Source organism: Microtus oregoni, unplaced genomic scaffold (assembly GCF_018167655.1).
Source record: "Microtus oregoni isolate MIOR12 unplaced genomic scaffold, Mior012 000036F_ref0000092, whole genome shotgun sequence".
NCBI lineage: Eukaryota > Metazoa > Chordata > Mammalia > Rodentia > Cricetidae > Microtus > Microtus oregoni.
Window position 1 is genome coordinate 15,137,751 of NW_024543095.1, and position 14,830 is coordinate 15,152,580.

The 14,830-nt window shown below is 40.9% G+C and overlaps 1 protein-coding gene across 1 annotated transcript in view; it reads right to left on the reverse strand.

The window, feature by feature from the left end:
• The window catches only part of Thada (THADA armadillo repeat containing), a 307,538-nt gene that overhangs the window by 262,229 nt on the left and 30,479 nt on the right, over positions 1-14,830 (reverse strand). The window contains exons 17-21 of the mRNA XM_041631291.1: positions 12,608-12,815; positions 9,178-9,313; positions 8,762-8,898; positions 5,769-5,927; positions 3,148-3,305 (exon numbers count right to left, since the gene is read on the reverse strand). Coding sequence (XP_041487225.1) covers positions 3,148-3,305; positions 5,769-5,927; positions 8,762-8,898; positions 9,178-9,313; positions 12,608-12,815 — 798 coding nt within the window. The remainder of the gene's footprint in view (positions 1-3,147; positions 3,306-5,768; positions 5,928-8,761; positions 8,899-9,177; positions 9,314-12,607; positions 12,816-14,830) is intronic.

Genomic DNA, 14,830 nt, shown 5'->3' on the forward strand with positions numbered 1-14,830 from the left:
AGGCACTTTCTACTAGTTGGCAATATGTTTGTTCACGTGATTTCTGTGGCAGTAAGGGGTGTGAGGTGAAGCAGGTATGAAAATTTACCCAGAAGACTCTCTTTAGAAATATTAGATGAACTCTCCAATGAAATTGATATTCAACATAGAAGTTGTTTTAAAATCAGTATCAGCCATCGCACTGGAAAGAGGTCCAACAAAATATCAAGTAGAAGTCTATCAGCAAAACGTCAGGCTAGAAACTCAGACACATACCAGTGAGTCAGGAAACAGTGAGATAAGGCTGTGTGCACTGCTCACCATTGAAGGGTCTCGACTTACAGCCCTCAAAGCAGCTTTCTCTCCACCTCTAGGACAGGAGCACTATGAAAGAACCTTTCATTGTGCGATTAGAGGGCAGGGGGAAGTCAGACCTGCCGCCGGGTGAACAGTTTCTTCTTGAAGAACTGCTTCACAAGAAGTGCTCTACGGAACGATTAGATATTAAACTTAAAAAAAAAAAGTTATCTTTCATTGCTCTTTCAGCAGAGAAAACTGGCTTGAGTAATAGAGAAGGAGAAAATTTAGCTTAAAGAAAACTTAAATTAGCTGCTCAGAAAAAAGAGAGCACTGTGCCAGGGGAAGCCATGATGGAAAGAAAGGAGAGAACTGGGCTCCTGTCTGAGGGAGGCCAGAGACAACCTTTGTGATCTTTGGACAAGCAGGGCCTTCTGTTTCCTCTTATCTAAGAGAGCTGGAGAGCATCACGGGGATGATGTGCCCATGAACCAAGCCCTGGAAACTCAGAACTAAAAACAAGCACCACTTTGCTATCATATAGCAAGATAGGTCACCAAACTGTCACCCTTCTTTCCTGCCAGCCTGCTGTAAATCATTTTCATGTGTGTGCTATTTAAGTGGCCACCCTTTAACAAAGGCCATAAAATCAGAGTGATGTCAAAGCACTGGGCAGGAAAGGTGAGAGAGGAGACTAGAGCTATGCATCAGCACTACACATATTAACTACAGAGGTGAGTCTGGTGTCGTCACATTCATCTGACATAACTCTCAAACTGATGTTTTTGTTACCAGCTACAGCAAATGTAGCTTTGCCAGGGCAACTATGTCCTTGGAGGTATGGATTTACCTTAGGTATGGCCAGGCACCCTGATGTAAACTATGTTCCTCTGTCATTTTCATTTGTCATTCTTAAAAGAATCAAGTACATGGGACCATTTTTGACTCACAGAAGCAGAGTTGAGAACTGGCTGTCTTTCCAGCACGTGGAAGGCCAGCCTGGGCTACATGACAAGTAAATGGGATGAAGAAGAGCTAGCTCGAAATTAAGAGCACTGCTGTTCTTGCAAAAGGATCCCAGGGTTCAGTTTCCAGCATCCACATGGTGGCTCAAACCATGTGTAATTCCAGTTCTGGGGATCTGATCTGATGTCTTCTTCTGGCCTCCATGGGCACTAAGAGCACAACTGATGCCCATCTATATGATAGCATACATTTATAATAAACAAACCTAAAATGTTTAAATTAAAAAAAAACTTTAAAGAAGCAATCTTTTGTGTGTGTGTGGGGGGGGGGGGGCTAAATGTTCCTAATAAGGCGTTTGTTTAAAAGTCAACAAAACCAAGAGTAAAGCTTTCCAGAGACAGTTTCTGATAGCACACAGCAACTATATGTGCCCTGATCCATCATCAAGCCAGTAATGTCTTCTCATACAGCTACATGTGAGCTTATCATGTAAAAAGCACACTGGAAAACTGTGTGGTTTATCCAAATGGAGAGTAATGTTTTTTCTTAATGGGCAGGAGTCTACTTATCCATACAAATAGCTACTGAAGAATTCTTTAGTTTATACAACTATTTATTTGCTATTTTTAGTTTCTTTTTTTAAAACACCAAACATCTCTTTTACGTTAGGTCCCAATTTTAACACAGCTGTTCCACATAAATTCATTATAATACAAACTTTTGATGTAATGGAAAGGGTGTTAAGGCAAATAATTTTCACGGGGCACTTTTAAGCCTTTCTCAGTTACAGTAAAAAGCAAAATGTATTTTCTTCAATTTGTTCTTGAAAAGAGAAGCTGACAAGGGAAATAGCACATGCTTATTTCATAACAAGATGGTGGGTTCACCCAGTGAAATGGCTGATCATAACTGGGTTCCTCAGCAAAAAAAACAGGCATTGGGCCAATTGCGAGTCAGAGTAATGGCTCCAAGTAACTCTAGAACACCAAGGCCTATTTGATCTGGAAGAGACTGAGGAACATGCCACCCACAATGTGCTGCTCGCCTTTGCCCTGTGCTTTTCCAAGGCCTTCTTGCAACATCACTGGCCCAGCTGTTAGCCAGATGCAAGCACATGAACCAGAGTGTGAGAATAAAAACATTAGCATTATTTCCATGGAGCTAGTCGCATGGTTATTGTAGAAATAACCAGCATTAGCATACTACAGCATTTGTTTTGTTCTTGAATGTTGTAATACCCTACGGGGGGAAATTATTTTTATTTGAAAAAGGTTAAAAATGAAAGTGCATGCTATATATCTTTGCTGGGAAACTGTGGGAAATGGATTTGTTGAAACCATATGGAAAGGAAGAAGGAATCAATTAAAAACAAAAATCTAATAAATCTACAATATTTCCAAATGAAATGCTTGTGGTGAGCTAGCTTCTTGTAAACACAGCACTAGATCCCTGAACAGCCCCAGATGCTGAGCTAACTTGTGGTCTAAAGCGAAAGTCTGTCAAACGCATTAAGGACTGCAACTTTACTACTGAAGGGAGGGCAACAGGAGAGCATGACCAACCAATGTTACATTTCATTCCTTTGAAATTTTTAAGAGACAGGGGCCAGGGAGTGTCTTACTAAATAGATAATTTCAGCTAGAATTCAAGTTTACATATGTTAAAAAGAGAAATAAAAAACTATAACAATGTTGGAGTCAAAAGTGAGGCAAATCTATAATTACTGATATATTTCTTAAAATGCCATTATTTTAAAAATATACTAGGTCTAATACCCTAAAATTATTTTTTCAGTTGGCATCTGTAAAATCTTTAAGGTCCAAACCTGTTTTTAAAAGTTGATCTACAATAACGGCCTCCGCCTTAGCCACAAACAAGCCCTGGTGGAGCGGCCATCCACCTTACCTGCTGCACTGTTAATAACCCACTACAGGATTCTGGGACAGGCTGCATGGGGAGAAGCTGGCAGAGGGTGCCGAGAAGTAAAGCGACTTCCTTCATACTCCTCCAGCAGCACACCAGGACCATCTGAGCAGTGACGTCACATGTTCTTCCTTCTCTGCCTTAAGGAACAAAACAAACACTATTGGAACACTAGCTAGGATTCCTCACATCCCAGGTTTCTTAGGACACACTCATAATTTCTCCAAGAATGATCTGTTTGAACAAACCAATTTGTCATATGTTCTGTTTATTCAGAGAAAACAAAACAAAACATGCTAACATTTGTAAAGAACACGCTATGGGAATGAAGCATGCTAATTTTTTAATTTGTTACTTTCAAATAAACTTAAAATGAAACACAATACTGCCTCAAAACTTAGGACTAATATTTGAATATTAATAAAACAAACTTTCCATCTCTCTGGCACCCATAAAGTATTACATGGTTGAGCATTAAAAAAAAGTACTTCTTGTTTACTTTAGTGAGAATGGTTATTTTATCAGTTAAGGAACGGATAAAAATTTTGTTGTTTTGGCTTTGCTTCTTTATATACAGTATCTCCTTATGTAGCTCAGACTTCTCAAACTCACAACCTTCCTTACCTAGCACCCTGAGATCCTGAGTGTTAGAATTACAGCATGGGTCTACAAGAGCTAGTTCTAGGACAGGCTCCAAAATTACAGAGAAACTCTGTCTCCAAAAAAAAAAAAAAAAAAAAAAAAGAATTACAGCACGGGCATCTATACTGGGAGACTGAGAGAAAGATAGGAAGGAAGATGGGTGGATGGATAGTAGGTAGGCAGGAAAATAAAAAAGGAAGGAAGGAAGGAAGGAAGGAAGGAGGAAGGCAGGCAGATGGATGAGCAGATGGACAGACAGACAGGTAGATGTAATAGATAGGTGGGTGGATACATAGCAGATACAGATAAAAAAGCAAGAACAAGTGCTCTTAACCACTTAGCTACTTCTCCAGTTCCTAACACAGAACATTTAATATGTCTTTTTGTGTTTTAATGCACATGGGTGTTTTGCTTTGCCTGCTTGTGTATCACCACATGCATGACTGCTGCCCACAAAGGCCAATAAAAGGGGGGGAAAAAACCACTGGATCCTCTGGAATTAGAGTTACAGACAGTTGTGAGCTAGCATGTAGGTACTAGGATTGCACCCAGACCCTTCAAAAGGACAGGGCTCTTAACTGCTCTCTTTCAAGCCCCAAGACAAAACTTTTAAAATCAAAAGCAAATAATAATTATCTTTCAAAGTATGTTCAAATAACATGGCAAATGAGCTAAATGTCTTCCTACTTAACTTTATTTTATGTGCATTGGTATCAAGGTATCAGATCCCCTGGAACTGGAGTTACAGACAGTCGTGAGCTGCCATGTGGGTGCTGGGAATTGAACCCAGGTCCTCTGGAAGAACTGCCAGTGCTCTTAACCCACTGAGCCATCTCTCTAGCCCCAAATGTCCTCCTACTTATTCTCTTATCCAAGTTCTAGGTGTATTTTATTACTAACATAAAAAAATTCTATTAATGTAAAAAAGGAAGTTAACAAAATTGTTTATTCTATCTTGCTTTTTAAAAAGAAAGCTCTCTACGCTAAAAGAATAAATGCACGTATAAATACACAGTATGGATAGAGTGGCTTATACACAAAATTGGAACTGGGAAGAACTGGGAGGATATGGAGCATGGCTTTACCTGTTTTAAATTGACATATCAGTATTACAGTGAAAACCTATAACTGTCATTTTAAAAATACAAATTGCAAAGAGAATTTTTTGCAAGTCGATAACCCCACCTAGTGGAGAATATAGCCCCAGGGCAAATCACTAAAAAATTACTTCGTGTGATCTGGTGGTTTGATATAACAGAGAAGCTCACGTTCTGCTTGATAATAAGGGTTCCTTTATTTATGCTGACTTAAGAACTCCTGGAGAAGACACCGTGACTGTGCAGCAGGGAGGAGGTGAGGCCACCCACGCCCAGGCCCATCATCACCATGTGTCCCTGCTCTCCCGGCTGGGCTGTTAAAGAGTTTTATGCTCAAAAGGTTTGTTGTAGCATCGTTTATGTTGAACTAAGACATACCATTTTCTGAGAAAGCTCTTATAAAGTAGTTTCAAAACCTAAATTAAAAAGAAAAATCTTTGTTTTCCAGACATGTTCTGTAAATCTGAACTCTTTTAGAATCTGAACTGGAAAGGGCATTATTCTGGGGTCGGAAAGATGGCTCAGCAGTTAAGAGTCTGGGTTTAAGAATCCACATCTGGCAACTCACAACGGCCTACGAACTTCAGTTCCAGAAGGATCTGACACCTTTGGCCTTCACAGACACCTGCACTTAGGTATGTAAACACACACACACTTTAAAATAAAACAATTTTTTTTAAAGACAGCCTATATATTTTACATCACTGAAATACTTGCGGCCAGTGTACAGTAGTTTAGGTTCATTGGTACAACACTTGCCTAGCTTGCCTTACAAAGCTTTGAGTTCAAGCCTCGGAAACACACACACACAAACAAAACACAACAACCCACTGATTACAGTATCAAGTATTTCGTGTATCTTACCTTTGCTTTCTGCGAAGCTATCAATATCTGAGACACTGGCACTCAAATCTTCCAAATCAAAGCTACCACGTTCTTTCAGTATCTTGGCTTGGTTGAAGTAAGCATTAGTATCCCGTGGCTGAATCTCATTGAGAATGACTTGCAAGCGGCTTGCTGACTCTGAAGAAAAGATAAGTATGCATGAACGCCAAGTTCCAGGTCATACAGATTTCCCTCAACTAACTCAAAGTTGCTGTAGTTTCCAACAGCGACAATCCCTGAGCTCACAGGATGGCCAGTATGAACTTTCTTATATAGGGTCTTCATGATATTAGAGTGTGCTCTTAAGATATGACATGACAACAATGCAGTTCAAACATCCACCGTTCAAAGACTGTGATCGCTGTTATAGAGCTTTATCATGTGAGAGAAGTAAAGTTTAATTTCCTAGCCTACAATATAAGTTACTAAGACTGAAAGATAAAAATATGTGTTGTGGGGGCTGGAGAGATGGCTCAGCGGTTAAGAGCACTGCCTGCTCTTCCAAAGGTCCTGAGTTCAATTCCCAGCAATCACATGGTGGCTCACAACCATCTGTAAGGAGGTCTGGCGCCCTCTTCTGGCCTGCAGGCATACAGACAGAATATTGTATACATAATAAATGAATAAATAAATATTTTTTAAAAAAATATGTGTTGTGATAGCTTCAAAAAAATCAACACCACACAATCTTTTGTAACATAAGCATAGGAAAATTCCATATCTGGTTTAGAAAAGCAAAAGATCCAGCCTTCTCAACATGATGGACAGTGCCAATGTTTCATTCAGTATCTTTTAGTAAACTACAGGTACTCACTGTGAATCACCAATGCCTAGAACAAACCTGACTCAATACAGAGGTTCAGGGAATTGGGCCAAATGAATGGGAAGATGGATGGGTAGCTAGAAGTCACCCAAGCTCTACTTTTTAACAAACCAACAGGTGCCAGGTGGTGGTGGTGGTGCATGCCTTTAATCCCAGCACTCAGGAGGCAGAGGCAGGTGGATCTCTGTGAGTTTGAGGCCAGCCTGGTCTACAAGAGCTAGTTCCAGGACAGGCTCCAAAAGCTACAGAGAAACCTTGTCTCAAAAACAAAAAATTAAAATAAAAAAAATTAAAATACCAACAGATAACCAATCACATGGAACAAACAGAAACATCTAATAGGAGATATACATGGCATACATCTATTCAGACAAGTGTGGGAAATATAGAGGCTCAAACCTGTGTTCACAGGCATTCAAGCAACACATTATGCTCACTGATGCTTCCCTGAAATTCTGTCAAAAAAGCTAATTTTAATAGTCAGGAAAAAATAACACTACCCCCAATTCCCCACCCCAAAAGCCAAGAGAAGAAGAGAAAGAGAAGCAATCAGAACAAAATTTTAGCAATCCTATCTATCTAACTATGGCTCTTTGCAAGGGAGTTCAAGATATATGACCTATAAAACAAGAAAGAAGTATAAAACATATATAATATTTATATAAAATATTAAAAATTCTTTCCCCTCAGGAGCTGGGGGCAGAATTCAGGAAAAGTCTGTGAGATAAGAGTCTGTTGATCTAAGATCAACCTTTTTAAATTTAAAATCTTTTTTATTCTTTTAAAATTTTTTCATTCAGTAAATTTTGATCATATTCTTTCCCCTCCCAAACCTGTCCGGTTCCTCCCCACCTACTCTTAAATAATAATAACAACAATAAAACCTCTTATGCATATTCACAAGATCTACCTACATTAAGGAACTGAAACATTCAAGATTGCGCATTTAGAATCTACCAGTATTTGCCTGAGCAAAATATTCAAGATGTGCTATCTAAGTAGGAAAACCAAAGTATCTAAATTCGGTATTTAGATTAACATGCGCTGAAGCAATGAACTGTCTTGGTATCATGAATCATCACTAAATTTCATCACAAGGCAGGAAAGCACAGGCACCACTCCTGCACAATATGTTCCATGAAGGAGAGCTCCAGGGGAGAAACGCGTTAAGAAACAGGCTGGAGAGAAAGCAGGTGCACACCACTCCAGGACACAGGGGGGAGCACTGACGCATCAACATGGGACAGAACAAGAGGCTAGACTATGTGCCATTCAAATAAATTACACGACTAGAAAAAGTCACTTGAACTTTGTTAGAAGGAAATGGAAGAAGGTAAGAATGAAGGGAAATCCACAGGGAAGGATCTAGGATAACCTAAGAAAACAGAAAATGACCTGGAGAGGACAAGAGGATGCAGAGAAAAAGGAAAGAGATTTAAGAGGTTGTAAGAGTAAGCCTGAAAGAAAAGAGAAATGCACTGGGTGTGAGAAGGGAGACTGCCGAGCGGTCCTAACCCCTGGCTTGCATGCAGGACACGCCAAGTAGTCCTAACCCCTGGCTTGCATGCAGATTCATGGTAGGAAAATGAGCAAAGATGCAGAGACTGGGAAGGCAAAAGCAGATAAAAGTTCTTGAGTTCAATTCTGAATAACTATTTCCCATCAATTGGTCTTGGTTCATTTCAGATTCCCAGTAAGTGGTCTTCTCTGCCCACTTCACATATCTGTACTACTTGCTCTGAAAAACAATACTGTAAAACCCAATCTATCTTCTTCATCACCTGGGTCTCTGGAGTTTGGGGTCATTTTATATATACACTGCTTGTAACTCTCTTTTTTCTTTTGTCTTTTATATAATTTTATTTAGTAGGCACTGGCTATACAACATGATAGGACTAATGATGAATATAATTTCATAGTATACTCTGATCATATTCTTTACATTACCTTCCCTTGTCCTCCTCACTCCCACTGATCCCCTTCTTTGTCCCTCTTCTTTTTCTTTCTAACTCAGAGAATAACATTAAGTCTGCCTGTGGGAAGATGGGTGAATATGCTCACAGGAGCAAAGGCACCTTACCACTCACTACAGCACTGTGTAAAACTCTCTCCTGCTGGAGGCTGTTTATAATAGTTAGAAACTGCTGACCTGAGTCAGTGTCCATAGGGATGAGGCCTTCCGGGGAGGAGCTCTGGATGACAGGAGACACCACAGCAGAAAGCCTGTAGGACAGCAGCAAAAGCCTCTCCACCACGAGCCTCCACTCACTCACCAACTGCAGGTCACTGCAACAACACAGGAGAGACGTGATATAAAAAGCAAAACACTCATTTTAGAAATGAAATTAACATAAAAAAGAGCTGCAAGAATTTATGGCTTAAAACTGTGTGGTATATGAAATATTAGGGACTTTAAAATATACATATATGGGTAGATAATTAAATCTAATTTTCAATCTTTTTAAAGCAACATAACATTCATTTCCAAAAACAGACTCCAGTAAAAAGCTAAATGCCAGACACAAGTGTATTTCTGAAACAAGATATAGCTGTGGGTATTCTTACTGTAGAGGCAACTTCTGAAAAGCTCTCGTTATACAGTGGACTCTTCCATACATTGGAAATGAGGATGCGGCCTGAAGCAAAGAGTCCTCAGCCTGAGATATCTCATCCTCAAGACTTTCCATCAAGCATTTAATAACTAGAAAAAAAGCAAAGAGAAACTGAAATAGCCTCAGTTATACATAGAACACATTTATAATTTATTTATAGAAAAAGAACACACCAAGCTCAACTAACTGTTACACTATGGGCAGTGGTTCTCAACCTTTCTAATGCTACAACCCTTTAATACAGCTCCTCATTGTGTGGTGACCCGCAACCATAAAATTATTCCATTGCTAGTTCATAACTGTACTTTTGCTACTGTTATGATCATGATGTAAATATCTGTGTTTTCCAATGGTCCTGGGCTACCCCTGTGAAAAGGTCATTCGACCCCCAAAGGGGTCAAGCCCCAAGGTTTAGAACCATATACTAGAGGTCTGTGAGAACAATGTACAAATGTGCATATGTACAGCTGGAAGACAGGTCAATGCTGGATACCTTCCCTGATCACTCTCCACCTTATTTTCTGAAGAAAGATCTTTCACTAAGCCTATGGCTCACTAATACAGCAAGGCTGGCTTGCTGGCTGGCCAGCTTCAAGATGCTCCCTGTATCTGCCTCCCCAGGCTGGAATGACAAATGCACATTGCCACACCTGGCTTCTTCCATAGACACTGACGATCCCAACTCAGATCCTCCCGTGTGCAGAGCAAGCGCTCTACCAACTGAGTCATCCTTCCAGCCCCTAAGTCAGAAGTTTGAATCAAAGATTTCAGGGATATCGGAGCCTGTTAGCAATTTCTAGTTAAGACACTGTTTAAAAAAAATGGAATGCAAGCCAGGTGGTGTCACACGCCTTTAATTCCAGGACACAGGAGGCAGGCGGATCTCTGTTAATTCAAGGCCAGTCTGGTCTACAAGAGCTAGTTCCAGGACAGGCCCCAAAGCTATAGAGAAACCCTGTTGGGGGAGGAGGGGGGATAGAATGCATTCACTTAACCGAAAGTTTAATGATACTCACTCTGAACCAATCCTTTTAGATACCCTCTAGCTGGGTGTCAAACTCCAGAACCATGTAGCATGGACTATTTGGCCAAAAATGATATTTAGTAACAGTGTAATCAAGATACAATTCAGACACCAATCAATTCACACATTTCAAGTGCACAAGTTGAGCAAAGTAAGACGGCTCAGTGACCAGAGCAGCGTCCAACCACACATGACAGCCTGGGCTGGAGCCCCAGGGCCCAAGGGGTGAAAGAAGAGAATTGGCTCCCAAAGGTGTCCTCCGACACTCACACCATTACACATGCGCACATGCACAAATACAATAAAAATCAAGAGTGTACAAGTCCTTTTTTCTCTATACAAACATAAGCACTATTCTAGAACATATTTGCTGTCTGCTGACACATACACAAAACTAAAACAGAAACCTTCACTCAGAAACAACAGTCACTCCTCTCAGGGAAGCTCTACTCTTGCTCTGGACTGACTTATTTTGTCCATACAGATATGCCTCTTCTTAGCCAGGTGTGGTGATATATACCTGTCTGTAGTTCTAGAACATGGGAAACTGAGGTAGGGAGATCAGGAGTTCAGGACCAGCCTGGCTATATAGCAAGTTGGAGGTTGGCCTGGGCTATATGAGATCCTGTCTCAAAAAAAACAAAAATAACTTTTTTTTTGTTGCTTATTCTAGACAATCATAAATAGAAAAAAGTAACACGAGACTGGCTTCTCACTTGTCATAAAGTTTTCAAAGTTCATCAAAGCTGCATCAATAATTCATTCTTTTATATGCTGGACAGGAGTCCACTGCCCACACATAACACATTTTTACCTACCCAGCAACTGATGTGCACATGGCTTATTTCAACTTTTAGAAAAGTATGAATAATATTTCTATGAACATTCTTGTACAATTCTTGACTGGGCTTATGTTTTAATTTCTCTGGATATTTACAGGCTAAATGTTTTTGTGCATACCCTCGACCGTAGCAGTGCATATTCTATTTTCTCCACAGCCTCAACAACATTTCTAATTTCGGGGTTTCTACTTAGATATCACACTTGGAATGAAGAACTTTTCTCTCTGTGATTTTGGTCTGCAATTCCCTCTAAGCTGATGGTGCTGTGTTGCTTCCTGTCCTTGCTGTTCACTTGCCTAGCATGCACAAAGTCCTGGGCTCAATGCCTGGTACTGCACTGGGTAAGGCAGGAGGAGCAGAAGCTCAAGCTTACCGTTGACTACAAAGCAAGTTTCAGGCTGACCTAGGCCACAAGAGATCCTATTTAAAAAAGAGAGAGTAGAAAGTGGGGGAGGCTGGAGAATTGGCTCAGTGTTATACAAGCAGGAAGCTCTCAGTTGGAATCACCAGCATGGATATAAAAGTTTGACATGACGGCACACATATGTAAACCCAGTGGAGAGGTAAATTCAGAAACAGGCAGAATCTGGAAGTTCCCTTGCCAGTCAGTCAAGCAGAAATGGCAAGCTCTAGGTGCAATGAAGAGATTCTGTCTCAAAAATTAAAGTGAGAGCTACAGAGATAGCTCAATGTTATCTTGCCATGCAAGCATGTGAGCCTGAGTTCAAATCCAAGAGCTGGGTGTGATCAGATGCCTACAACCCTAGCACTGTGGAAGACGGACATGAGGATCTTTGGGGCTTGCTGGCCACTAGTGCAGTTCCAGGTTCCAGAAGCAAACACAGAGGGAGAGGACAGGAGAGCAGATCTTCTCCTCTGGCCTCCACCAGTGCAGAGAGGACAGGAGAGCAGATCTTCTCCTCTGGCCTCCATGCACAGGCACACATGTATGCACACACCGCACATGGACACTCACAAGCAGCATTTAAGTTTTAATGTTTTTAAAAATAACAAAATAATAAGGTGAAGAAGTGATTGAGGAAAATATCCCAACATCAAAGTAACTGCTCTGTACAGATACAAGGAGGATGATTTGTCTGTGGTCACAATGAAAGTAAAATTAAAAAGAAAAGATGCGTTCTTCAAAATGTTTCCATTAATGCACATTTGTGCATCTAATTATTTAGCATATGTCTTCTGTTTAGCAAGTGGGTGTGGTGACACACACCTTTAATCCCAGCACTCGGGAGGCAGAGGCAGATGGATCTCAGTTAGAGGCCAGCCTGGTCTACATGCCTAGTTCCAGGACAGTTAAGGTTGTTAAATAGAGGGAAAAGAGAAAACAGAAGAAATAGGTGTTAAAGAAGAATAAACTATTAATTTGCATAAATGGTACTCATGTTCTTATATGCTGGAAACTTTTAAAAACAAGAAAATATTGAACCATTGGGTACTCTAACCAAAAAGAAACTAATATTTGATAAATGACAGTGAAAGATCATTTTCTCAATACAAACCCACTAATGTGTTCCTTTCCAGCACAGCAGCCTTCTCTCCAGCCTCACATGTGAGCAGCCATGCTGAGGAGGCAGAAAGGGAAGCTGGCAGGGCATCTTGCCATATCAGCAAGTTCAGCAGGTAGGAGGCAGTCACACAGTCGTATGGCTTTGTGCTGGTGCTGAGCTCCAATGCTGCCTGGAACAGGTCTTGCAGCTTCTCAGGATCCTAGAGCAGAGCACAGTCTCAATCACCATGGCAGAGAGGAACTTAAAGGAACAGTGTATTTAAGTTCATACCCACCATCTGGCTGTGACTCGGTATGAACATTAGTGACTATGAACTGCTTTTCTCCATGAACATAGGCTACTTTTCCTACAGTACTTGGTGATGACCATTAATCACTTCAGCGATGAAGACCCTGAATATAATTTCAATTGGGAAACTCAATGGGCAAACAGATACTGCTTTCCTGTGAACTCTGCTAGGCCCCAGGCAGACCACCTTCTACTCAGAGCACAAGTTTTATTAGCTTTGTTTCTCAGTTTACGTCTTATCTGAACACCACATTACTGTTCTTTCCCCTTTTCCCTTCTCATAGAACTGGCTGCTCAAATGACAGAGACAAAGAAAGGCTCCTCATGGTATAACTCCATACAAACTGGAGAAGAAGGGGTCAATCAGACTCAGAAGTCTGGCAGCCAAGCTCCTACACCCGTGCCTTACTTAGACTCCACTCCTCGCTCTGCTAAAGAGCACAGAGCAAGGGGAAAGTCCCTGTGACACTGGGTTAACAATGGGAGACGTGGACCCCAGCCCCAGTCCCACGGCTATCAAGCCACATGGTCATCAAACCATTCTGGACATCAGTGTTTAGCTACTTAATATTACTGTGATTCTTTTTGGATTGTTCTATAACTATCTAATGAGAGGAGTTAGAAACTCACTCTTGGATTTGATTATTAGTACGCTGACAATGATGTCTAACAATTTCAAAACAGTAGATAGCAAATGTATTGATTTGCATGTCAGTTTGGTTTTAATCTAAATTATTTTCTACTTGACATTTAATTTTCTATAACCTAAAAAAACTTTTAGTGGTCAAAAAAGTGAAATCTAAATAATCATCAGAAAGTACTAAATAGGTGGCGGGGAAGAGACAGAAATCTTTAATAAATAAATAAATTTAAAAAAAACAGAAAGTACTAAATAAACATCTAGGTCATCTTTCTACCTAAGAATAAAATCTTAAACTACACTATCTATAAATCAGTAAAAAAATAAACAGTCTTAAAAGAGACCACTTAGCCGGGCAGTGGTGGTGACGCCTGTAATCCCAGCACTCAGGGACAGAGGTACTTGGATTTCTGTGAGTTCAAGGCCAGCCTGGTCTACAAAGTGAGTTCCAAGACAGCTAGGCCTATTACACAGAGAAACCCTGTCTAAAAAAACTTAAAAAAAAAAAAACTGAGAATACTTTTATCCCATTTAGTGCAAAATATTAATACAAGGAAACCTAAAGATGACTCAGAGCCTAAAAACCTGAATCAGATCCTGGAACTCATATGGTGGAAAAAGATAAACAACTTCTGCAGGTTGTCCTCTGACCTACCACCACACACACACACACACACACACACACCACACACACACACACACCACCACACACACACACACACACTCACACACACACACAGACACACCACCACCACACACACACACAGACACACACACACATACCACCACACACACACAACTCACACACACACAGACACACCACCACCACACACACACAGACACACACATACACACAGACACACACACACACACAGACACACACACAGACACACCACACACACACACAGACACACACAGACACACACACATACATACACACACAGACACACAGACACCACACACACACACAGACACAGACACACACACACCACCACCACACACACAGACACACACACAGACACACACAGACACACACACAGACACACCATCACACACACACACACTCCACCACACACACACACCACACACACAGACACACACACCACACACACACACCCCACCACCACACACACAGACACACACACACAGACACACACACATACACACACACATACACACACACCACACACACACACACCACACACACACACAGACACACACACAGACACACCACCACCACCACACACACACACAGACACACACAGACACACACAGACACACACACA